The following is a 27,053-nucleotide window of genomic DNA, read 5'->3' as shown; positions in this document are numbered from 1 at the left end:
AACAGTTCTATTTTTGTTTCATCAGACCAGAGGACATTTCTCCAAAAAGTACAATATTTGTCCCCATGTGCAGTTGCAAACCGTAGTCTGGTTTTCTTATGGCGGTTATGGAGCAGTGGCTTCTTCCTTGCTGAGCGGCCTTTCAGGTTATGTCGATATAGGACTCATTTACTGTACTTTTGTACCTGTTTTCTCCAGCATCTTCATAAGGTCCTTTGCTGTTGTTCTGGGATTGATTTGCACTTTTCGCACCAAAGTACATTAATCTCTAGGAGACAGAACGCGTCTCCTTCCTGAGCGGTATGATGGCTGTGTGGTCCCATGGTGTTTATACTTGCATACTATTGTTTGTACAGATGAATGTGGTACCTTCAGGAGTTTGGAAATTGTTCCCAAAAATTAACCAGACTTGTGGAGGTCTAAACTTTTTTCTTGGCTGATTTCATGATGATTTCATGATTTCATTTCATCTGTCTGTAAACAATTGTTGGAAAAATGACTTGTGTCATGCACAAAGTAGAAACTTGCCAAAAGTATAGTTTGTTAACAAGAAATTTGTGGAGTGGTTGAAAAACAAGTTTTAATGACTCCAACCTAAGTATATGTAAACTTCTGACTTCAACTGTATATACAGTGCTTTCAGAAAGTATTCATACCCCTCCACATTTTGTTCTGTTACAGCCTTAATTTAAAAAAATTATGTTTTTGCAAATGTTTTGAAAATGAAATGCTGTGTCTCATTTACATACTGTAAGTATTCTCACCCCTGAGTCAATACTTTGTAGAAGCACCTTTGTCGGCGATTACAGCTATGAGTCGTCTTGAGTATGTCTGTATCAGCTTTGCACATCTGGATTTGGGGATTTTCTCCCATTGTTTTTTGCAAATTTTCTCAAGCTGTTAAGTTAGATGGGGAGTGGCGGTGAACAGCAATCTTCAAGACTTACTAAACTGTTTTTTCAATGGGATTCAAGTCTGGGCTTTGGCCATTAGAGGACTTTCCCATTATTGTTCTGAAGCCATTCCAACGTTGTTTTGGATTTATGCTTGGGGTCATTGTCCTGCTGGAACGTAAAGTCTTCGCCCCTAGTCTAAGGTTGTTTGCACTCAGAAGCAGGATCTCATGGTGCTGCCACCACCATGCTTCACAGTAGGGATGGTGTTAAATGGGTGATGAGCTGTGCCTGGTTTTCCACAGACGTAGTACTTTGCATTGAGGCCAAAGAGAGATTTTCCTTGTGATCTGTCTTTCACCTTGCCTTTATTTTACTTGACACCTTGCGAGAGAGAGAGAGAGAGAGAGAGATAGAACCTCACACTTATCAGAACATTTAGGCATTTACAATCTCTTGAGCTGACAGCCCTTTTGCACTGTTTCACTAGGGCGTTTGTTATTCTTCTGTTAGGTTTTATGACGTACCATAACTCATTTTGTATTGCTGCCACCAACTGTACAGGGGTGAACATGACGTCCCCCAAGAATGATGCAGCACCCCACCTTGGGCCAATTTAGATATTGCATGTGACTAACAAATTTCAGTTCATTACTATAGCTCCCGCCTTGGGTCAATAAGTGTAATTTTGTTAATGACGGATCTCTATGGCAAGACACATCATTCACCGTTTCATCCTAATCGGGCCAATGCTGTCATAACCCATGATGGCGCCGGAGGGGAGGGCTGCCGTCTTATCGGCTGTTAGCCAACCATGCTTTTTTGCGTTGTTCGTAATTTTGTTTTGTACATAGTGTTGCTGCTACCATCTGTTATGACCAAAAATAGCTTCTGGACATCAGATCTGCGATTGCTCACCTCAAACTGGATGAAGAGTTTTTCAATGAGTCTGACAGGAGGGATATACTACGGACACCCGACCAGGCCCAGATCCCCGTTATTCACTGGATTAGCTGGAGAAGGAAACAGAGATTTTGAGGCAAAAGATCAGGGTCAGGGAATGAAGTCTCAAGGTTTTGCTTGCCTGAGGTAGAGTGTCTCATGATAAGCTGTATACCACACTATCTACCTAGAGAGTTTTCATCTGTACTTTTCATAGCTGTCTACATACCATCACAGTCCGATGATGGCACTAAAACCGCACTCAATGAGCTGTATACCGCCATAAGCAAACAGGAAAACGCTCATCCAGAGGCGGTGCTCCTAGTGGCTAGGGACTTTAATGCAGCGAACTTAAATCAGTTTTACCTTATTTCTATCAGCATGTCAAATGTGCAACCAGAGGTAAAAACATTCTAAACCACCTTAACTCCGCACACAGAGACACGTACAAAGCTCTCCCTCATCCTCGATTTTGCAAATCTGACCATAATTCTTTCCTCCTGATTCCAAGCACCAGTGACTTGGTCAATAAGAAAGTGGTCAGATGAAGCAGATGCTAAACTACAGGACTGTTTTGCTTGCATAGACTGGAATCTGTTGCGGGATTCTTCCGATGGCATTGAGGAGTACACCACATTAGTCACTGGCTTTATCAATAAGTGCATCAAGGACGTCTTCCCCACAGTGGCTGTGTATGTATATACCCAAGCACAAGTCATAGATTACAGGCAACACTCGCACTGAGCTAAAGGGTAGAGCTGCTGCTTTCAAGGAGCGGGACTCTAACCCGGAAGCTTATGAGAAATCCCGCTATGCCCTCCGACGGGAGTGTTACGTCTACCCCCGAGTCCAGGTTGCAGTGCACCCAACATCAGTCAAAATGGTGGTTAGGTCTGATTTTCCATCTGTGAAAGGTAGCACCTTCCTAGACAATGTGCCGGACGTCAATTACAGTTATGGCCAATGTACCCAGTGTAACTTCACATCATTGACCATTTGTTATTGAGAAGAGTTCTGTTGGAGTGGACAAACTGTGAATGTCACCAAAAGGCCTTAAGCAAGAGTTTTTCTTAGTTATCTAAGACATTTTCATATTTATCTATGTTGCATTGATACAGTATGTCTTGCCATCCATATTGTATATGCAGTACGTATGTTTAGTATTTTGTCTATAATGACTGTGGTACACAAATTGCTTTGAAGTAGTACACAATAAAAGTATAATTAAACATGTACAAATATAATGCGATAGTGAATGTGAATGAATAAGCCTTTACATAATTGATCTAATGTCCATATATAGTTACTGTACAATCAGTTTGAAACAGCTACCCAACATATTTCACCTCTATTACTGTGCAAAACATATTATGACATTGGTGCTATTCAAAATGTGTTCATTTGTGAACATCTATCAACATTTTGCCCATTTAAACCGTGTGCGTCCTGCCTACCGATAATGGTAGAAGGGCTGTGAAAAAGGCTATTTTCCTTTGTGCTGAACATATGCCATGTGTCTGCCTCTGACATAAAACGGTGAGAAATGAACAAAAATAAGTCATATAAACATATCAGAAATTATAGTGACTGTTTTCTAAGAACCAAAGAAAATCAATGGCTGAATTACTAGGGAAAGGTTCAAGAGTCTCTGCTCCCATCAGGCCCTGACATTGGTCAACCATTGACCTTCTGTCCCTTTTTGTGTAACTCACCTGGGTCATCATCAGCAAGGACTGTGCCACTCTGCTACTGTCCTGAAAGGGCCCATCTGGACAGGTTAATCATTCATGACCTCGCCATAGAGATAGATAGAAGACTCTAGTGCCCATTTGGCAGTATATTGCCAACCTCGGGTTTATACATGTTCAAACAAAATACACTAGGTGGTAGTGTGTACCCTTTCAGTATGTTTGTCAGCTCAAGTAGTAGAAGAAAAACATTTACTACTTCAAAATGGAGATGGCCTTAATGGTGCTGCTCATGCTCTCACAGACACCATAATGGGACAGATGAAATTATGCAATGTCTATCTATGTCTATGGACAAAGGAGGGAGTGCTGCTGCATACGATGTACTATTTTGTTTGACGAGCACAACACTTAACATGTAAGGGAGTATATTGAAGAACCTCACTGACTCGTTAAACATCATGAAGCAGCCTAGGCTGAGGGGACGTACCAAGGCACCTCAATAGAAAGCCCTCCCCTTTTCCTGACCATGTGAGCTGACCAGGAAAGACTCTTTCACTCCAACCCCTAGTTACAGTTGAAATCGGAAGTTTACATACGCTTAGGTTGGCGTCATTAAAAGTCGTTTTTCAACCACTCCACAAATTTCTTGTTAACAAACTATAGTTTTGGCAAGTCGGTTAGGACATCTACTTTGTGCATGACACAAGTCATTTTTCCAACAATTTTTTACAGGCAGATTATTTCACTTATAAAACACTATATCACATGTCCAGTGGGTCAGAAGTTTACATACTCTAAGTTGACTGTGCCTTTAAACATCTTGGAAAATTCCATAAAATAATGTCATGGCTTTAGAAGCTTCTGATAGGCTAATTGACATCATTTGAGTCAATTGGAGGTGTACCTGTGGATGTATTTCAAGGCCTACCTTCAAACTCAGTGCCTCTTTGCTTGACATCATGGGAAAATCAAAAGAAATCGGCCAAGACCCCAGAAAAACTATTTGTAGACCTCCACAAGTCCGGCTCATCCTTGGGAGCAATTTCCAAACTCCTGAAGGTACCACGTTCATCTGTACGAACAATAGTATGCAAGTATAAACAACATGGGACCACACAGCCATCATACCGCTCAGGAAGGAGACATGTTCTGTCTCCTAGAGATGAACGTACTTTGGTGCGAAAAGTGCAATTCAATCCTAGAACAACAACACCTTGTGAAGATACTGGAGGAAACAAGTCCAAAAGTATCTATATCCACAGTACAACGAGTCCTATATTGACATAACCTGAAAGGCCGCTCAGCAAGGAAGAAGCCACTGCTCCATAACCTCCATAAGAAAGCCAGACTACGGTTTACAACTGCACATGGGGACAAAGATCGTACTTTTTGGAGAAATGTCCTCTGGTCTGATGAAACAAAAATAGAACTGTTTGGCCATAATGACCATTGTTATGTTTGGAGGAAAAAGGGGGAGGCTTGCAAGCCAAAGAACACCGTCCCAACTGTGAAGCATGGGGGTGGCAGCATCATGTTGTGGGGATGCTTTGCTGCAGGAGGGACTGGTGCACTTTCCAAAATAGATGGCGTCATGAGGCAGGAAAATGATGTGTATACATTTAAGCAACATCTCATGACAGTCAGGAAGTTAAAGCTTGGTCGCAAAATGTGTATTCCAAATGGACAATGACCGCAAGCATACTTCCAAAGTTGTGGCAAAATGGTTTAAGGACAACAAAGTCAAGGTATTGGAGTGGCCATCACAAAGCCCTGACCTCAATCCTATAGAAAATTTGTGGGTAAAACTGAAAACGGTGTGCGAGCAAGGAGGCCTACAAACCTGACTCAGTTACACCAGCTCTGTCAGGAGGAATGGGCCAAAATTCACCCATCTTATTGTGGGAAGCTTGTGGAAGGCTACCCGAAACTTTTGACCCAAGTTAAACAATTTAAAGGCAATGCTACCAAATACTAATTGAGTGCATGTAAACTTCTGACCCACTGGGAATGTGATGGAAGAAAAAAAAGCTGAAATAAATCATTCTCTCTACTATTATTCTGACATTTCACATTCTTAAAATAAAGTGCTGATCCTAACTGACCAAAGACAGGTAATTTTTACTTGGATTAAGCGTCAGGAATTGTGAAAAACTGAGTTTAAATGCATTTGGCTAAGGTGTATGTAAACTTCCGACTTCAACTGTACATACTACCTGGTACGTCGTCACATGGTACTGGTCACTCCCTAATATTAGCAAGCCCCTAAGGGTTCAAATCCCAAATCGAATGATGGACTGTAATCTGTTTACATATAACAAATTAGCCATATATTACACCGTGTATTTTTACATTGAGGTGTGGTTTTGTCCTCAATTTTTTTTGTAAAAGAAAAGAAATGTAACCTTTTATTTTTTACAGGGAGTGAATGCTGAGACCAAGGTCTCATTTCCAGATGAGCCCTGTATGTGTGTACAATGCCACTTCGCCAGGAAAAATACTAGCTGAGAGAACCTCTGTAGGAGCCTGTGGAAAGGGCAGTGAGGGAGTATTTGTAGACTTCGGGTGTCTGTGATTTGGAGTAAAGCTGTCAGTTACTCCATATTGTTGACAGGAAGGAGCGATGTGTTACTGCAGAAACTTATTGTTTTGATTGCAGACAGTTTCTATTAGAGACACTCTGGCACCTGTCAGTCCTTTCAGGAAGGCTCCACTTTGATATTATCAACAAAATAATACTTCATTGTTAATGCTCTTATACGAATCTTCTGAGCTCCAATTCATGCCGCCCCCTCACTTTGCCTATTTCACAGCTCATGGTAATGTATAATTACAGCCCACATAATTCCATATTTTGTACAACTTTTGAACCAACATCTAGACAGAATGACAAATAATAACAAATAATAACTCTTGTTCCATGGTTTTCACCAGGTGAGCTATCATGCCAAACAGGGCAAGACCCATCGAGCCATCATGAAGACGATAGCACTCTGGGTCCTGGCCTTCGTCCTCTATAGCCCTGTCATTATCTTCTGGGAGCTGGGGGAAGAGAAGAGCCGCATCCCGGAGGACGAGTGCTTCGCTGAGTTCTACTACACTTGGTACTTCCTCAGTGCCTCCATGTTGGAGTTCTTCTCCCCCTTTATCTCTGTAACATTCTTCATCCTCAGCATCTACCTCAATATTCATAGGAGGAGGCTCCGGAACAGAGATGAGGCCTGTGGACAGGCCCACATGCCCTGGGGATAGGGTAAAGGCATCCGCCTCACCTCCCACTTCTCCCAGAGCATGGCCGTGGTTAAAAAGTTGACTAGGGCTGTGTCTGTCCAGGGGAAGGGATCATGCTCAGGGTCCTTCCACTCCCAGATGTCCCCTCCCCCATGGAGCAGCAGGACACCTCTTCCACCAGGAGCACCCAACACCTCTGGCTTTCCAGGGACAAGAATATGGCCAAGTCACTGGACCTCAGAGTGTGTGTCTTTGCTGGGCGCCCGCCACTCTGCTGACGATCATCAGAGCCGCCTATAGGGGGCGATGCGTGCAGCACCGCTGGTATGAGGTCACCTTCTGGCTGCTGTGGCTCAACTCAGCTATTAAAACCCTTTCCTGTATCCACTCTGCCACAGCGGCACCACAGGGCCTTCAGCAGGATCCTGTATCCCAGTAAGAGGTCGACTCAGCTTGCCGCCAACTGACCTTCAGCATGACAGGCCTCGACTGTGACAGGCCTTGACTGTATGTGACGGATGGGCCATTGACCAATGACAGGCTTCTACGGCATGTGACAGATGGGACAGTGTCTAAAGAGATGGTCACACACACGCACATAAAGCACTACTGTACATAGATTCAAAGGAGAATCTCATGACCAAATCTGATACTTTACCAATGTAAAAATTGGATAGAACATCTTTCCTTTATTTCGTGTATCTCCTTTCTCCTCACCTCCTTCACATAGACTCAAATGAGATACTCCCCACTAGGCACAGACGTCAGTTCAATGTCCATTTATGATTTACATTTGTGTCACGTGAGTTGGGGTGGGCATTTCTATGTTTTGTGTTTCTATGATTTTCCATCTCTATGTTTTGGCCGGTTATGGTTCTCAATCAGGGACAGCTGTCTATCGTTGTCTCTGATTGGGAACCATACTTAGGTACCCTTTTCCCCCACCTGTGTTTGTGGGAAGTTGACTTTCTTTATGGCACTTAGCCTTAAGCGTCACGGTTTTGTTTTGTAGTGTGTATTGTTTTGTTCGGCGTCTTTTTCTTAATTAAAGAACATGTACGCTCACCACGCTGCACCTTGGTCCGCTCCTTTCATCAACCGTGACAATTTGGTTGAGTTTTCAACGTGAAATCTACAAAAGATTACACATTTCCATTGGATTTTGGTTAAAATTTAAGTGAAAAATATGAAACTCCCTTACATTGATTACTTTTAGCAAATCCAATCAGTTTTCCACGTTTATTCAACGTCATCACATTGAAGGTTTTTGTTGTTGAAATTACGTGGAAACAATGTTGATTCAACCCCTTTTTGCATAGTTGGGTCAGTACCAAATCTGATCATTTACCAATTAAAATGTATGATGGAACAAAATATATTGTCGTATTGAATGCTGTTTACAGCCCTGACGTGTATATGAATGTATTATGAGCATGTGTATGACAATGTTCGTTTTCTGTGAAGTCTGAATGTATTCATTATGAAGATCACAAAGAGATGTTCATTTAAATGATAGAAATGGAGAAAGAAACACAAGTGTCATGTTTAGTTTGCCTCTCAAACACAGTCCCTATCTCTGCTGTCAGAATTCTTCCCCTACAGACCTTTAACAGAAATTATATATTTGTTTCAGGATTTTTACTCATCAAACATTGACCATTAAGATTTAGAATGGATTATTCAACCATTCTTATCAGTAATTGACATATGTGCTGGATTCGGTTGTGTTATATCACAAGGCATTGTATTGTCTGACAAACAAGTATTAGTTTCTTTTGTACCTTCTGAATAATGAACTTGGTGTACGGGAGTAAATGTACCACTAGATGTCCCTGTTCATCTTCCTAGCTTTAGTTTGCACCTGAACGCCCTCTGTGCACCCAGACGTACTACATCAAGACCTGGATTGAAGGAGAAAAAAGAAGCCCAGATCAAATTATTAATTTCAGTCGTTTAGTTTCTTACCATTTGGTCAGGCTTTATTCATTCAAGCAACCCTTGTGTCAATTTTTTTACCTTGTCATTTTGATAATTGAATGCAGTGCTGTGCATCATTGATCTAAAAAAACGTCACCAACATTGGTCTACTTAGAATGGACCACACGCTGAGATGCTGCCTTGTTCTGAGTACTTTGTTTGGCCTCAATGAGACACAGTGCCTGACGAGTTACAAGATATATCCCAGCTAGCACATTTTGTTCCTTGGAAGTTGTAGGAACATACGTTTTTGGGTTCCCGTTGGTTCTGAGAACGTTTTACTATGGCCCCCTGAACGTTTTCCTGGGAGGTTTTATTTAACCGTCTCTGAACGGAAATTAAATAAAATCCAATCTAATTTTATTTGTCACATGCGTAGTAAACAACAGGGGTAGACTAACAGTGAAATGCTTACTTACGGGTCCTTCCCAACAATGCAAAGAGAAAGAAAATAGAGAAATCATAGAAAAGTAACAACATGTAATAATAGTAGAATAAAATGAGTAACAATAACTTGGCTATGTACATGGGGTACCAGTACTGAGTCGATGTGCAGGGGTACAAGGTAATTTAGGAAGATATGTACATATAACTAGGAATAAAGTGACTAGGCAACATGATAGATAAAATAGTTAGTACAAAAAGGGTCAATGCAGATAGTTCGGGTAGCTATTTGGTTAACTATTTTACAAACTATTTAGAAGTCTTATGGCGTGGGGGCAGAAGTTGTTCAGGGTCTTGTTGGATTCCAGACTGGATGCATTCATACAGGTTGCTGTGCGGTAGCAGACAGAACAGTCTATGACTTGGGTGGCTGGAGTCTTAGAATTTTTGCCTTCCTCTGACGCTTACCTGGTATATTGGTCCTTAATGGCAGGAAGCTCGGCCACAGTGATGTGCTGGGCCGTACGCACTACCATCTGTAGCGCTATACGGTTGAATGCCAAGCAGTTGCCATACCAGGCGATGATGCAGCCAGTCAAGATCTCAATGGTGCAGCTGTAGAACTGTTTGAGGATCTGTGGGCAAATCCTTTTCAAATTTTAATGTCACATTGACAAATACAGTGAAATGTTTATCTTGCAAACTCAAAAGCCAACAATGCAATAATCAACAACTATGTATTACTAGAAAAAAAAACACTAGAGAAATAAGAGGAATAAGAAGGGGGGAAAGGTGTTGTCGTGCCCTCTTCACAACTGTGTTGGTGTGTGTGGACCATGATAGATCCCCAGTGATGTGGACACCGAGAAACATGAAGCTCTTGATCCGCTCCAATACAACCTCGTTTCCTGTAGTCCACGATCAGCTCCTTTGTCTTGCCGACGTTGAGGTAGAGGTTGTTGCCGTGTCATCAGCAAACTTAATGAATGTTTTTGAGTAACTAGCTTAAAACATTCACTGAATGCTTCAACAAGACCTTAAATAACACTGCAAACTTATTTTGGGTTCACTTTTTTTTTACTCCAATCACAGATATGAATAATGGAAATGTATTACATTAATCATACAAACACATTTACTTTTTGTTGTGACACAGCATCAGTGAGATTTGAACCTAGTCTTCTATTCTCTGTCTATGGAATTAGTCAACCGCACCACCAGGATGGAGCTTGCATGCACTCATCAATATCAGGTGTGGACAATTGATGGGCACGGCCTACACACCAAAACACACTTAACAAAATAGGATAGTTTTGTTGATGCTGAGATATAAAGTCCCCTGTTTTGAGGACCTGCATGGTTCTGGTACCCGGTTCCGACTGACATTTTCTCTTATAAATTGATATGTGGACACCATAGATCAAAATGTCTTGCATTGAGCGATAGACCTGATTCTCACGGACACTGGAGTGTGTCTCTTCTGCCTCTGTGAAGCGGGATGTGAAATCTGAAACCACTTGAAGCTGGGATGTCCCTCCTAGCATTTCATTTGGTCTTCTGACTGTCCATCGACTTCTGTCTGAACCCTACATTGCAGCCACTGACAATGCAAACAGTGTGCCTGGAATCCTTACATCGCACATTCAGAGATCGATTTCTAGCAAGTAATCAAAAATAATCCATAGATTTGAAAGAAAAACACTTTCTGTTCATCATAGAAGTACAGTAATATGAGATGAAAGATGATTTCCTAACTAGTTCAGGACACCAAGCTAGAGCTCTGTGAGACGTTCACATCGATGGGGGCAGACGTTTTGATCAAGAGAGACCTTTAGAAAATATTACAATTTTCTCTACCACTGAACTCAACTAGCGATACTGAATCGGCCCAGAAGCAGCCCTCTTCCGGGGGGCCGGAAATGATTGAATCGGCCTGGAATCGGGTGTCGGACTTGGCCCGGAATTATCAAAATGAATGACTGCCTAGAATCGGCCCAAGTACATCGCCGTTTCTTTCTTCAAATTTAAATAAATGTATACAAAATTACCCTATTTAGTCATTTTAAATATTACTATTATACATTTTATACATACAAATGATACCCATCCACATTTAAAAAAAATATTTTTCTTTATTTTTTACCACCTTTTCGTAGTTTCCAATTGTCTTGTCCCATCGCAGCAATTCCTGTACGGCCTCCAGAGAGGCCAATGTCTTCTGAAACACAACCCCGACAAGCCGCACTGCTTCTTGACACAATGCACGCTTAACCCGGAAGCCAGCCACACCACTGTGTTGGTGGAAACACCGTACACCTCGTGACCGTGTCAGTGTGCATGCGACGGTCCGTCACTGGAGTCGCTACAGCGTGATGGGACAAGAACATCCCTACTGGCCAAACCATCCCCTAACTCGTACGATGCTGGGCCAATTGTGCGTCGCCTCATGGGTCTCCCGGTCGCAGCCAGCACGGGTATCGAACCAGCATCTGTAGCAATGCAGTTTGTACTGCGATGCAGTGTCTTAGACCGCTGAGCCACTCGGGAGGCCCCACCCACAAAGTTTTTAATGCTTATCAATTGTCTTGCACAAAGTATCTAAATATTAAAATATGACTTGAACGGGACTATTAAAGAATTTCATTTAAATGTTAATACATTTTTTGGATCGCAGAAACAATGAGAAAAATATGAAAAAATAAATAAATAATAAAATGTTAATTATATAAAGCAGCCTGTGTAATCATCTGCCAGAGAGTAGCCACAATCAGCCCGAGTCCCAAGTAATACATTTGGGACAGAACTCACACCGGAATCGGCCCAAGCTCAATCCTAGTCAAAAGTAATACTGCCAAAGGTGGCCCAGACTCTCAGCCAGAATCAGCCCAGATCCACTGTGCTTGCTGGGAATATACAAATATGTATTTTACAGTTATAAGGAAGGTGAAATCTTGTAGTTGGTCATTTTTATAAATTGATTCTACTATATTTTGAAATAAATCGAAGTAATTTCAAGCCTCATTCATACAGTTTTGTTGAATATTAAATCAATTATATGAAACATTTAATATCTTCATATTTGTACTGTGTACTTGAGCTTGTGTCCTCAAAAGTGACTATACCTCAGAAATATATAACTATTTTATTTTTACCGGAAAGATGAGATTTGAATGTTTCTTGGAGTATGCAGCACTACTAGTGTTTATGGTCCTCTCATGATAAATAATACATTTGGGGGATTACGTAGATTACATTTTCGATTACATTTAGTTCTATTTATTAAATAACATTATTTGAATGCTCTCTGAACGTTCCAAAAGTTTTTCTTGAGTTTTTTATGACAAGTGGAATGTATGTTTTTAAATAAAATTCTTAGAACATTTTCTGAACGATACTAAAGTTTTGTTGTGTAGTGGAAAGTTTTCTTAACGTTCTCGGAACGTTCAAGGAACAATTTGAGAACATGACTTAAAATAAAACCACGAGATACTGAAATTCCAGAAGAACAATGTTTCTTCACATTCTATAAACTATTTGAGAACATTCCTATTGTCAAACCTGTTGGAGAACGTTTCCAGAACATTACCAACATTGAAATGAAATGTAACCATTTTTTTTTACTTTTAGGAAACGTTCTGTTAAAGTCATGAAATACCAAGAAAATATATATTTTATATCAAGTTCTACCCTTTTACAACAGTGGGCTAAGTCAGGGTCACACATAACGTTTCTTGTAGTCTTAAACAAATCTACTTTGAAACAAAAGTATAGACCTCACACACAAGGTTATGGGCTTAAAAAATAAGACCCCTGTACCATGTCAGATATAGAGTTTAAATGTATTACATTTTGTGTTTGCATCTGTAAATTACACTTTATATACATCACTGAAGACGGAAATATATTTTTTAAACTGTTTGACATAGAAACACCGGATTTTCAGTGTTTAATTGTTTTTATTGCTATTAATTATGAGAAAGGGCTACATGTGCTGATAATGTTCCAAAGCCAAGCAACTGTCCTGCACCATTACCAGAAAGTTGTGGGAAGGTTGTACGCAGAATAAGCATAAGACAACCATGATCACACCAAGCTCAAATAAATATATGGTTCTCAGAACGTTATGTGCTAGCTGGGATGTCGTTTTTGTAGAACTTTCCAGACGAAAACCAAGTAAATTCCACAAATTGGGTCCCTGCTGTGGAGACTGGAGAGCACTTCTGGGTCAAGTACAGTAGTACCATTATTTATTCTACACACCACAATTGTTTGGTAATATGTGCAAAAAACACTGAGTGTCAGAGTCACTCCTGTGTTATGATATAGATTAGTGGGGTTATCTCAGGGTGATGGTGAGTTATTAGATGTGTATTTACAACGTCATGCTAGATAGTGAGCAGGGCCTTTGGTTTGCAGGTAGGTGCCTGGGGTCCCAGAGGGGACCTGCATTGCTCAAAGTGTTGCCACTGTCTATGTGCACATCTGGGCCGGCTGGCCCTGCATGGTCAGGTGTTGTCCGCTCGCCTGCCCGCCTGCCTGGGAATAAGGCCACAGCTGCAGGGTGCACAGTTCCTCTCCCTCCCCTGCATGGCGGGGAGAGAAAACCGAACTGGGTTCAAATAGAATTCAAAATCTTTCAAATGCTTAAATTGTGCTTCATTGAACTTGCCTGGCACAGAGGAATTAATCAAATATGGCACCCCAGATAGGCTCAAACAAATGCTCAAAGTATTTGAAAGATTACAAATACTATTTGAACCCAGGTCTGGGAGACCGAGACACACTTGTGACCAGAGGCAAGGGATGCAGCAGTAGCAATAGTAGGAAGATCATTTCCCTAGGCGAGGGATGGATTACTGCACACATCAGCAAAACCCCAAACCTCAGCTTGTGCTCCACGTTGCTAAATGCTAAAAGAAGCTGCACTAAGGGATATCTGTTCTGCACTAGGTCAATTGATGTTAAAGAAAGATAGTGTGATTGATAGCACTGATAGACTAAAATGTCATGGGGTTTGTGCCAATATGTTTCTAATTAAATGTGGCCTTTGTAGGTTTTTCATTCTTAATTTCCAAAGTAAGTTGATGTTGTGAGAGATGGACATGATCATCACAATGATCTGTAGCCTACAGCGGAATATGTTAACTGTGAGTGGCTTTGAGCATGTGTATGTGTGCGTGTGTGTCTGTATGTGGGCTCAAGGGCCGTGCACAGATCATTCACGGAGCAGGTGCTCCGAATTCATAATTCACATCTCAAATTCATGACATAATAACTGCCTCTGTAGCAATTTGTGATGTTGTTGTTGGAGCGTAGGCCTTTTTAATGCTGCAACAGCAAACTCACTCATCACAAATTGTAAGCAAGCTACACTGAACAAAAATATAAACGCAACATGCAGCAATTTCTAAAAGTTCATATAAGGAAATCAGTCAATTTAAATGAATTCATTGGGCTCTAATCTATGGATTTCTCATGAGGTTGGGGCGTGGATCAGAAATCCAGTCAGTATCTGGTGTGTCCACCACTTGCCTCATGCAGCACGACACATCTCCTTCGCATAGAGTTGATCAGGCTGTTGATTGTGGCCTGTGGAATGTTGTCCCACTCCTCTTCAATGGCTGTGCGAAGTTGCTGGATATTGGTGGAATTGGATCGTGCTGTCGTACACGTCAATCCAGAGCATCCCAAACATGCTCAATGGGTGACATGTCTGGTGAGTATGAAGGCCATGGAAGAACGGGGACATTTTCAGCTTCCAGGGAATTGTGTACAGATCCATTATGCATTATCATGCTGAAACATGAGGTGATGGCGGCAGATGAATGGCACGACAATGGGCCTCAGGATCTCGTCACTGTATTTTTGTGCATTCAAATTGCCATCGATAAAATGCAATTGTATTTGTTGTCTGTAGCTTATGCCTGCTCATTCCATAACCCCATCACCACCACGTGGCACTCTATTCACATCGTTGGCAAACCGCTTGCCCATACAGTGCCATCTGCCTGGTACAGTTGAAACCGGGATTCATCAGTGAGGAGCACACTTATCCAGCGTGCTAGTGGCCATCAAAGGTGAGCATTTTCCCACCGAAGTCGATTACGACTCCGAACTGCAGTCAGGTCAAGACCCTGGTGAGGATGACGAGCACGCAAATGAGTTTCTCTGAGACGGTATCTGCAGAAATCTTTGCTTAAGCAAACCCACAGTTTCATCAGCTGTCTGGGTGGCTGGTATCAGACGATCCTGCAGGTGAAGAAGCCGGAGGTCATAGGCTGGCATGGTTACACATGGTCTGCGGTTGTGAGACCGGTTGGACGTTCTGCCAAATTCTCTAAAATGTCAACCGCTCTGGTGCACGCTCCATCAAAACTTGCACATTTTAGAGTGGCCTTTTATTGTCCCCAGTAGAAGGTGCACCTGTGTAATGATCATGCTGTTTCATCAGCTTCTTGATATGCCACACCTGTCAGGTGGATGGATTATCTTGGCAAAGGAGAAATGCTCAAAAACAGGGATGTAAACAAATGTGTGCATAAGATTTGAGAGAAATAAGATTGTTGTAAGTATTGGACATTTCTGGTATCTTTAATTTCAGCTCATGAAACATGGGACCAACACTTTAACCTACATTTTGCATTTATATTTTTTTGTTCAGTGTAGTTACAGTGCCTCCTAAAGTCTTGATTAACATCTGAAAAAGACGGTGGGCTATCAGCTGATCACTGACGTTGATGATTGATGTAAAGCTAGCGCAATAATTTTTTAAAACTGATTGAGATATATCTTTAACGCTCTTAAATACTAACTTCATAATATAGCCTAATTATATTTAGAATCTTCATGATATATGGCTGGGTTGCAGGTGGCTAGTGTGGACATTTTTGTAGTCTATGTATATGGTGGTTAGCCGCCTGTGTTCAGCGCTTAATTTGTAAATCAGGAGGTGCCGGAACAAAAAGTGAGCGCAAGAGGGTGACCTGAAGAGCTCTGAGGTAAAGTACCGCAGGGTTTCCTAAACTTGGTCCGGGCCCTGGGTGCACCTTTTTTTTCTTTCTCCCCCTGACACTACATTGCGGAATCAAATAATGAAACTTGATGATGAATTGGTTATTTTAATCAGCTGTGTTGTGCTAGGGGGAACGAAATGTGTGCAAGACCGTCTCTGGGAAACCTTGGCCTACCGGAATACATGAGAGGGAAAAATGTACCTTTATAATAATCCTCACGCGTGTTTTCTGGCATAAAGTAGAGGCACTTTTGTAGCCCAGTGTCCGGAAGAATGTGGCCTTTTACAAATACATTTCATGTACATGTAGTTCTATGTCATTTTATTGCTACATCACTGGTGACTTTGGCATAAAAACTATTTATACCGCACAAATGATCGAAATGAGGCTGCTTTGACACTGACAAACAGAATATGACAGTCAATAAAAACAACCTCTTCTTGAATCCATCAACAGCCTAGGCCTAGGTGTGTGGAGACACACACACTGTACAATATAAGGACAAAACGGCAGTCCTAAAAAGCTTTTCCAGTTTCACTGACACACCCATGATGCACAGCTCACTGTCCAGCAATGCTCGAGCTGCGCAAAAGCCTATCTCTTATTTTACTTTGTAAAACAATGTTTGCTCAATAGGCCTATTTGGAAGTTGATACAATATGTTGGTAGCCTATAGCAGACAGATTAGTCTTCTCTTTTCAGCAGGAGCAATTTGCTTTGCAACCTGTGTTTGAAATATTGTGGATGGCCTGTTTTGTCTTCACTGACAGTTTTGCCGTGTGATCCCGACTGTGGGCTTTGCCTTGTTATTGGGCTACACACAATCCACAGCTAGCCCAATAAAAATAGACTAAGCTATTGATCCTCTGTGGCTAAATTATAGGCCTACTCATGGTGTAGTAGGCTATTCTGAATTATTTCATTTCTTTCTGAACAGACAGCAGTAGTTCTATAACTTTGGCAAATGTATTTCAATTGATCAGGGGTGCTGCAGCACCGGCCGGCACCCTTCCAACTATGATTCTATAAGGAAATACATGATGAAGTGTTGCTGCGCATAGGCTATTAGCCAACCAAACCGAATATTGATGATGATAAATCAAGTGTTAAAGCTGCAATATGCAACTTTTTAGGATCGACCTGCCCAAATTCACATAGAGAAATGTGAGATATCGATCTGTCATTATCATGGAAAGAATGTCGACGAAGCTGTATATCTGCTCTATGTGCTCTGTTTCTATGCTTTCCCGAGAACGTTTCAGGAGTTAACCCCTCAGAAGCCTTTCCACACAAGCGTAAGACATTGGATACAATGACTTCATGCTGAACACTTCTGTCCAATGACCAACATATTCAGTCCTGACACCAGCAAAAGCAGGAATTGTACCTGTTAATGAAGTATAACTTACCTGTGATTCAAGGTAATATAATTATTGATGGTGGATTCCTTAAGAGACATCTAAGTACACAGACGTAGTTAAAATGTCAATAGATATAGTATGAAGGCCAAAGCACCTTGAGGTCGACCGTGAAAAGGGACAATAAAATACAGCGGAATGGCCAGACTCAAAAGGGAAACGAGGCCTTCCTGCTTCACCCTACACATGGCCTGTGTGACCTGTCCTCCTTTGAGCTTGGTGATTGACCAGAGTCGCTGATGTGCATTGTTGCTCCCAGGCTGTTCGCGTATCGTCCAACTGAAAGTTAAAACCACAGTCAATATTTCTTCGGCAGGAAAAAACTGAAATAATTTAACGCTCAATTTTTTTTTCTGCCATTTTTCCCCTTTTCCGTATTCCTTCCTCTTCCTCTTTTCCTGGACACAGTATTTCTTGACTGGAGCTTAAATAATTCCATTGGAATCCTCTTAGGATGGGTTCCCAGCACTTGGCAATTAAACAATTACATTTAATCAGCATGGGGCGACGCTTCCAGTCACCCTCATTTCAGACGTTGATTAAAAGCAATTCTGCTGTGGTTATTGCAGACGACTTTATAACACTGCGGTTCACATAGGTTTACTGCATGGTGATGTGAGGGGTCAGATTGAATGGCATTACGGCAGGTTTACTTCACTGGTGGGTGAAACAGGAGGAGAGCTGTTTTTTTCTCTCCTGATAACTAGAGGTGAAATGACAGATTCACAGTCAGTAGACGTGCATGGATCGTCCTGTCCCTAATCAGACATGGTTAAAGAGCGACTGCCTTTAAAAAGCAACGAATCCCTTTAAAAATGGCCTATGTGGCATCGATATGAGTCAGAAACCGCTATTCTAGTGTCATAAAGTCTGTCTCTTCTAAAACAGAGTTTGGAACATCCGTGCGTCACAATGGGTAAATTACTTTTGGGTTTTGATTTGATGATGTACACGCCCACTAAATGGGGTGAACAGCTGCAGTGATTTCTTTCTATCCAGTAGCATAGACAGTGAGACAGACCTGCCCAGTAATTTTACACAAGACAACACATCACACATTTTTAACATGAGAAATACTGAACCATACTCCTTGGCTAAATGTAAAATTGTGCAACTAAAACATTCTCGGCAAAACTGTCAAAATTAATTACAGATTTCTTGAGTTATCTAAGATTAATTCTGTGGATTTTGAGGAAGTGAAATAGGCTTCCACGTCTACAGTGTCACATTGGGGACAAACATCATTAACCAAACGTGGAATCGGTGTCACGTATTCTTCCTCTCCGGCCTCTAGGTCATCAGGCTGCTGATTAGCCTGCACACCTGTCACCATCGTCAAGCACACCAGCGCCTCATGACACTCACCTGGACTCCATCACCCTCTTGATTATATTCCCTATATCTGTAACTCCCCTTGGTTCTTTCCTCAGGTGTTATAAATGTTTGCAAATGTGTAAATATATATAAAAATGAAATACCTTATTTAAATAAGAACTCAGGCCTTTTGCTCGATGCTTGAAATTTAGCTCAGATGCATCATGTTTCCATTGATCATCCTTGAGATGTTTCTACAACTTCATTCAAGTCCACCTGTAGTAAATTAAATTGATAGGACATGATTTGGAAAGGCACACACCTGTCTATATAAGGTCCCACAGTTGACAGTGCATATCAGAGCAAAAACCAAGCCATGAGGTTGAAGGAATTGTCCCTAGAGCGCCAAGACAGGTTTGTGTCGAGGCACAGATCTGGGGAAGACTACCACCTTTTTTTTCATTATTGAAGGTCCCCAGAACGCAGTGACCTCCATCATTCTTAAATGGAATAAGTTTGGAACCACCAAGACTCTTCCTAGAGCTGGCTGTCCAGACAAACTGAGCAATCGGGAGAAGGGACTTGGTCAAAGAGGTGACACAGAACCCAATGGTCACTCTGAAAGAGCTCTAGAGTTCTTTTGTGGAGAACCATCTCTGCAGCACTCTACCAATCAGGCTTTCATGGCAGAGTGGCCAGACGGAAGCCACTCCTCAGTAAAAGGCACATGAAATGCCGCTTGGAGTTGAGGGAAAGATGAACAGAGCAAAGTAGAGAGATCCTTGATGAAAACCTGCTCCAGAACTCTCAGGACCTCAGATTGGGGTGAAGGTTCACCTTCCAACAGAACAACGACCCTCAGCACACAGTCAAGACAACGCAGGAGAGGCTTCGGGACACGTCTCTGAATGTTCTTGAGTGGCCCAGCCAGAGCCCCCAGACTCGAGAGACCTGAAAATAGCTGTGCAGCGACACTCCCCAATCCAACCTGACAGAGCTTGAGAGGATCTGCAGAGAAAAATGGGAGAAACTCCCCAAATACAAGCTTGTAGCGCCATATGAGAAGACTCAAAGCTGTAACTTAAACAAAGTACTGAGTAAAGGGTCTGAATACTTATGTAAATGTGATATTTCAGTTTTTATTTTAGACATTTACAAAAATGTATAAGAACCTGTTTTTGCTTAGTCATTATGGGGTAATGTGTGCAGATTAATGTGGGCAATTTTTTTAGATGAGGCTGTAACGTAACAAAATGTGGAAAAAGTCAAGGGGTCTACTTTCCAAATGCACTGTATTCCTTGATTCTTCACCTGCTTCTCAAACTGGCAGAGAGAAGTAGCCGATGGAAGCATTGCAGGAGAAGGAACCTCAGATCTCCTTGAGAAATAGCCCCTTTCTCCATGTCTCCCTTCTCTCCTGTCTCCTACATCCCCTCTCCTCTGACTCCCCACTCCTGTCTCTCCTGTCTCCCCGCTCCCCTCCTCCCTCTCCCCTCCATCAATCAATCAATCCAATGTATTTATAAAGCCCTTTTAACATCAGCAGATGTCACAAAGTGCTTATACGGAAACCCAGTCTAAAACCCCAAACAGCAAGCAATGCAGATGTAGAAGCACGGTGGCTAGGAAAAACTCCCTAGAAAGGCAGGAAACTAGGAAGAAACCTAGAGAGGGACTAGGCTCTGAGGGGTGGCCAGCCCTCTTCTTGCTGTGCTGGGTAGAGATTATAAGAGTACATGGCCATTAAGGCCAGAACCTTCTTCAAGATTTTCAAACGTTCATAGATGACCAGCAGGGTCAAATAATACACAGCACCATTGAGTTGTAAAAGAGGTCCAGACCCATCGTACTCTACTCTAGTGTCTCCCCTGTCATCTGTCTCCCTTCTCCCCTGTCTCCTCTCCACAGCACCATTGTTATGAGTTGTGACAGGGTCCAGGCCCAGCGTCCTACTCTAGAGCAACACAGGGGCCTGTAGTGTTAAGACAGTTGCCCCACTGGCTCTCCGGCCCTCTTAATTAGCAGCTTCCATCAGCTGGCAGTTGCAGACAGACAGAGGGCTTCAAGCATGACGGAGCCAATGTATAGCTTTCGTTGTAGGAGCTAGTTCACAGTGCACTAGATCCCTGTTCTTTATAGGTGGATATATCATGTGTGAGGTGAGGGGTCCGCTGGTTTTATTTGATTAGTCAATTGAGGATAGGTTAATGTTATTTGTAGGACATTTACCATTTGTTTCAGATGGAGAAATTCAGTCTGTTGTTGTAAAGGGACAGATTAGTGAATTGAGCTTGAGTCCCGTGCCAGACAGAGAGACAGAGATATGAGTCAGACATGAGTCAGATACAAAAGTATTTATCTCAAATATAGGTAAAAACCTTCCTCTGTGAGTCCGGGAATGTAGCCAAAAGTATACTCAATAGCAGTATAATATCGGCGCTGTAACAATACTCTCTTCTAATGACATTCTCCCAGTAACTCCTTGCCTCTACATGTCACGGGGGAGAGGCGCTACAAAAATGATAATTACATGAAATATACATAGAGAATAAAGGGAGCATGTTTACATAACCAGGCCCATAAATATCTGACATTGTTCTCCGACTCCTTTTAAGCTGATCTCAGAGGGATGCCATTTTAATGACATGATGGTTTAAAGAGATGCTGCTCCGTCTCGTTCCATATTTAATTAACTTTTGCTTTTCTGACGAGGCGGAGAGAAGAGAAAAAAAGAAGAAGAATGAAGAAAAGCGCGATAGAGACAAACACGATAGCGGAGGATCGACAATAACAAATAGCTGGGAGAACAGAGAGTGAAGCGGAGGGAGCACGGAGACCTTGTCACGCTTTTGTGAGCTGTTTACAATACAAGATATGCAAGAGAGGAGAGCGGCGGAGGGAGAGAGAGAGAGAGAGAGAGAGGGGTTAGGAAAAGGGGAGATAGAGAGGGAGAGAGAAATAAGAGCGCTAAGGAGAGAGGGAATAGAGGGGAAAAGAGGGAGCAATGAAGAAAATTAGGGTGAGAGAAAGTAGGGAATAGAGAGAGTGAGAGAAAATGAAAGACAGAAGCAGGGGGAATGAGGCCTTCATGTCCCACGAGGCACCATTATAGAGCATTTCCTAGTTCACCAATAAGCACAAGACATGAAGGAAAACAAATGACAAACTAACTGGTATTATGAGGCAATGCGATTAGCTCCCATTCTGCCCCACCTCAATAAGGCAAAACAAACAGAGACAAAAATAAGACAACAAAAAAACATCTCAATTGTAGTGTTAGGGCCTACCCCCCTCTGCCGGTAAAGCATTCAATCAAACATACTGTATAATACCATGGAATGAATGATTCAAGTTGCCCGAATACAGCTAAACCATACCCTTTCTATCTTCAGTATTGCTGTGTCTGTCTCTCTGTCTTATATTCTCTATCTACAGTATATATGCCCATATTAGTAAAGATGTTGTTTTCTTGCTTGGCTCTCTCCTACTCTCCCACTCACTCAGGCTCAGAGCAGAGGCCATGCGAAGGCAAGTGATCGGCTCTTCCCTCCTTTGTCCATCCCCCCCCTTCCCTCCCGCGGCCCTGATGGCTAATGATCCCCCCTGCCTCCTGAACTGGGAGAAGCTGAAGGTGAGTCTCTCCCTCCAGTCATCATCTCCCATCCTACCACACTGCCCTAGCAGACCCAACAAGACAGCCAGGCACTTAAAACAGGATTATATTTTTTATTCTCCAAAATGAATTAAACACCAAGCAATGAAATATAGACTATGTGGGGTCAAACCCACAGGAGGTCTCTTGGCACCTGCATGCCAGTGTGATGGGAAGGTAAGGATAAAGACAAAGAGAAATTTGAGAGAGAGAGAGAGAGAACTGTATATCAATAATGCGGCGTACATACAGCTAGCTAACTGTGTAAGAGGGAAGAACACAGCTCAAGAGTAAGCTGAACTCTAGATCACATAGGGCCAAGCTACATCGATATCTCCAATAAAATCAGTTCATTTAACATTATGATGGATCGTTGTATTAGACAGTTGAGGTAATATTTGTTATACTGTAGTAGTATTGTAGTGATGCATCATAGTGCCTGTGCTGTCATGTGTATTAGAGGAAGACACCACATGGTGTTGCATGGGGCAGGTGTTTCTCTGTTGCCAAGCTTCTGTGAATCTCCTCCAAAACACCATGTACTGATATTGGATATTCACAGCTACACTTTTTTTTTTGTCCAATTATCGCCTGAGACGTTGAGATGTTGCGATATTTTTGTTCTTGCCATCCACACTTCTATAGGCCTTAAGTTTCTATGTTTGTTTTAAGTCAATGTGATTAGTCTATTTTTTTTTTTTTTTAAATCTTAAGACTTCCTGTGAAGATGGATCTCACTGAGAGCCAATGACCCTCAAGATACAGAAGAATCTAACAAGATGACTACATGTTCTACCTGGAACTTGTAAGTAATACATATAGCAGCAAATACACATACACGGTTAAAGGGAAACTTTTGTCAATGTTATGTCCACAGGTTACCTACCTATATAAGTAAAGATATTACAACAATCTTCTTTTAAAGGGATACTTAATGATTTTGGCAATGAAGCCCTTTATCTACTTCACTGCAAATCACTATTTATAGAATGTTTCTACTTTTGATGATGTCATTGGGTAGAAATGACATTATTTAGTTTTACTACAACATGTTTAAATGTGCTGTTTTCTCATATGTAGACACTGGTATGGTGCTGGAGATAATGAATATGAGGTTGAAAAGTGGCGGAATGAGCCCTTTGAACACAATTCAATATCCAGTTGGTCTACAAATGAATAACTGATATGTTGGATTCACATATCCATCTCAACCAAAAATCAAAGTTTTTGGTGAACAGCTGAGGGATGGGGCTGGAGAAATGTAACTACAGTGCATTCAGAAAAAATTCCCACCCCTTGACTTTTTCCACATTTTGAAACTTTACAGCCTTATTATAAAATTTATAAAATTGGTATTTTTCATCATCAATACCCCACAATTACAAAGCAAAAACAGGTTTTTAGAATTGTTTGCAAATATATTGCAAATAAAAATTGAAATTTAACATTTACATAAGTAAACCCTTTACTTGGTACTTTGTTGATGTACCTCTGGCAGTGACTACAGCCTCGAGTCTTCTTGGGTATGACGCTACAAGTTTGGCACACTTGTATTTGGGGAGTTTCTCTGCAGATCCTCTCAAGCTCTGTCAGATTGGATGGGGAGCGTCAATTCACAGCTATTTTCAGGTCTCTGCAGAATTGTCCAAGCTCCGGCTGGTCCAAGCTCCTGCTTGGCCACACAAGGACATGCAGAGACTTGTCCTGAAGCCACTCCAGGATGCTACCCTTCTAGGCAGAGTTGCTAAGAAAAATCCATATCTCAAACTGGCCAATAAAAAGAAAAGATTAAGATGGGCAAAAAACACAGACACTGGACAGAGGAACTCTGCCTAGAAGGCCAGCATCCCGGAGTCGCCTCTTCACTGTTGACTTTGAGACTGGTGTTTTGCGAGTACTATTTAATGAAGCTGCCTGTTGGGGATTTGTGAGGAGTCTGTTTCTCAAACTAGACACTCTAATGTACTTTTCCTCTTGCTCAGTTGTGCACCGGGGCCTCCCACTCCTCTTTCTATTCTGGTAAGAGCCAGTTTGGAAGTAGTACACAGCCCTGTACAAGATCTTCAGTTTCTTGGCAATTTCTCACATTGGAATAGCCTTCATGTCTCAGAACAAGAATAGACGGACGAGTTTCAGAAGAAAGTTCCTTGTTTCTGGCAATTTTGAGCCTGCAATCGAACCCACAAATGCTGATGCTCCAAATACTCAACTAGTCTAAAGAAGGCCAGTTTTATTGCTTCTTTAATCAGAACAACAGTTTTCAGTGGTGCTAACATAATTTCAAAAGGGTTTTCTAATGATCAATTAGCCTTTTAAAATGATAAACTTGGATTAGCAAACACAATGTGCAATGAGCTCCAATACAGGATTGTGTTGAGACACAGATCTGGGAAAGGTTACCAAAACATTTCTGCAGCATTGAAGATCCCCCAAGAACCCAGTGGCCTCCATCAGTCTTAAAGGGAATAAGTTTGGAACCACCAAGACTCCTAGAGTCCTGAGCTGAGTAAAAGAGGTAAGGTAAAATCTATACCTTACCTTTTAACTTGGTACGCCCAGAGAATTGCCCTAAAGGCGGTTACGCCCACTTCTGACCAGAGGGTATAAAACCTGTGAGTGAAGAATTTACAGATAAGACTAAGTGACCCAAGCTGCAGCCGAGGTCTAAAAAGTCAACGAACCCAAAACGCAACACAAGTTTGAAGACAAAGAAATATTTTTCTACCCAAGCTACGGATGAGTAGCTGTGTCTAAGCGGGTGAATTCAAGTCAAACCACCTAGCCTCCACTCCCCATCGAATCGTGGTATCTACACTGTTTCATTCCTAAGCTGTGAGCTCTGAGCTACAGAGCTGTCTGTCCTCAGAAGAGCCCTTCCAGAGCAAGGGCGAGGGAACGGACTCCTAAGCCAAAAGGACACTGACATTGTGAGGACAACCAAAGAGTTGCGCTGGAGAAGTGCGTCATTGAGCAGCCTGAACGGTCCACGCGGAGAATCCACAGAGATCATCCCCACGTAATTACATCATTATATTCTGACCCATAAGAGCGGCAGTTTGGGGCAAGGCTAGGGTTAGAATAAGCATAGCTGACAAATTCACCCAAATGTATATTTCTCTCGTGTACTTTCTCTTTTTCTCTCCCTTTTAAATCCCCATTTTGGGTAACATGCGCCATAGTGTGTTGGCCCATTATACTAAGTTCTAATCAATAGCCTAGAATGTGTTTTTGTGTATGCATATCTTTTATCATCATTTTAGCTTTCTAGTAAATAAATACTCAACTAAGATTGGTGTGGTATGAACTCATTGTAAGACCCGGGTCCGTGCAGATTCCCGGATTATGCGACGTTCAGAACGAGACTGTAGAGGTAACTGCTAAATTAGCGGCTGTTGTAAAATCGATATTCTGATATTCTTTGAGTTCATTTGGGAAAAAGAAACTCAATAAAAACAAATTTTCCCATGGTGCCACAGGTTAATGAGTTAATAATTGCTTGATTCAGTTAATCACGCAATTAGAAACCTTTAATCATTCGATGAGCAACAGTAGTCACATTAACTAATACAACGTCACGACAGCAGGAGTGGCATCGGGAAAAAGTCTCTGAATGTCCTTGAGTGGCACAGCCAGAGCTCGGACTTGAACCCGATCGATCGAACATCTCTGGAGAGACCTGATAATAGCTGTCCAGCAACGCTCCCCATCCAACCTGACAGAGCTTGAAAGGATCTTCAGAGAAGAATGGGAGAAACTCCCCAATACAGGTGTACCAAGCTTGTAGCGTAATACACAAGAAGACTCGAGGCTGCAATTGCTGCCAAAAGTGCTTCAACAAAGTACTGAGAAAAGGGTCTGAATAGTTAAGGAAATGGAATGTTTCAGTTGTTAATTTGTAATAAATTAGAAACAAATTCTAAGAACCTGTTTTTGCTTTGTCTTTATGGGATATTGTGTGTATATTGACGAGGGAAAAAAACAATTTAATTGATTTTTGATTAAGGCTGTAACTTAACAAAATGTGGGAAAAGTCAAGGGGTCTGAATACATTCTGAAGGAGCTGTTTATAACTTATGAGTACGGTTACAATTAATTTGCTCTGTTATACCTACCCTTTGGAATGACTGATAGCAGCAGTGAATCTATTTAATTATTAAGTGTAGACTGCTAAAGAGTCATTCACATGATAGCACATTGGCCATAGTCAATGACAAATATCGAAGCAAAGCAAGGCCTGGTTAACACCTTGGCTGGGAGACCCAAGGGAAAGCTGTAGTGAAATCAACTGTTCAGTAGGAAGTGTTGCTCAGCCTTCTGTTTTTTAACCATAGAAATGTATACCTGAAAATGAACATTTATACACAAGTATTGTATTTTATGTTATAGTATTCTCATGGTGTTTTACATGTTGACTTCCAAAAACAATGTGTAATCTTTAAGGCAAGCATTTATTTTGTAGAGGTCACATTGTCAGAACATACCATTTTCTTATACTATTAATAGATGACTCATATAATTCACATATTTTGTTTCAAATGCGT

General features: G+C 41.6%; 1 protein-coding gene across 1 annotated transcript; it reads left to right on the top strand.

Moving 5' to 3' along the window:
* Positions 1-6,462: 6,462 nt before the first annotated feature.
* LOC121841152 (histamine H3 receptor-like) lies at positions 6,463-7,613 on the top strand. Its single transcript, XM_042307616.1, has one exon. The coding sequence runs from the start codon at positions 6,500-6,502 to the stop codon at positions 6,773-6,775; it is 276 nt and encodes a 91-aa protein (XP_042163550.1). The 5' UTR covers positions 6,463-6,499; the 3' UTR covers positions 6,776-7,613.
* The last annotated feature ends 19,440 nt before the right edge of the window (positions 7,614-27,053 follow it).

This window comes from Oncorhynchus tshawytscha, linkage group LG28 (assembly GCF_018296145.1).
Source record: "Oncorhynchus tshawytscha isolate Ot180627B linkage group LG28, Otsh_v2.0, whole genome shotgun sequence".
Taxonomy (NCBI): domain Eukaryota; kingdom Metazoa; phylum Chordata; class Actinopteri; order Salmoniformes; family Salmonidae; genus Oncorhynchus; species Oncorhynchus tshawytscha.
The sequence above is the reverse complement of the archived record's forward strand: the minus strand, read 5'-3'. Positions and strand labels throughout refer to the sequence as shown.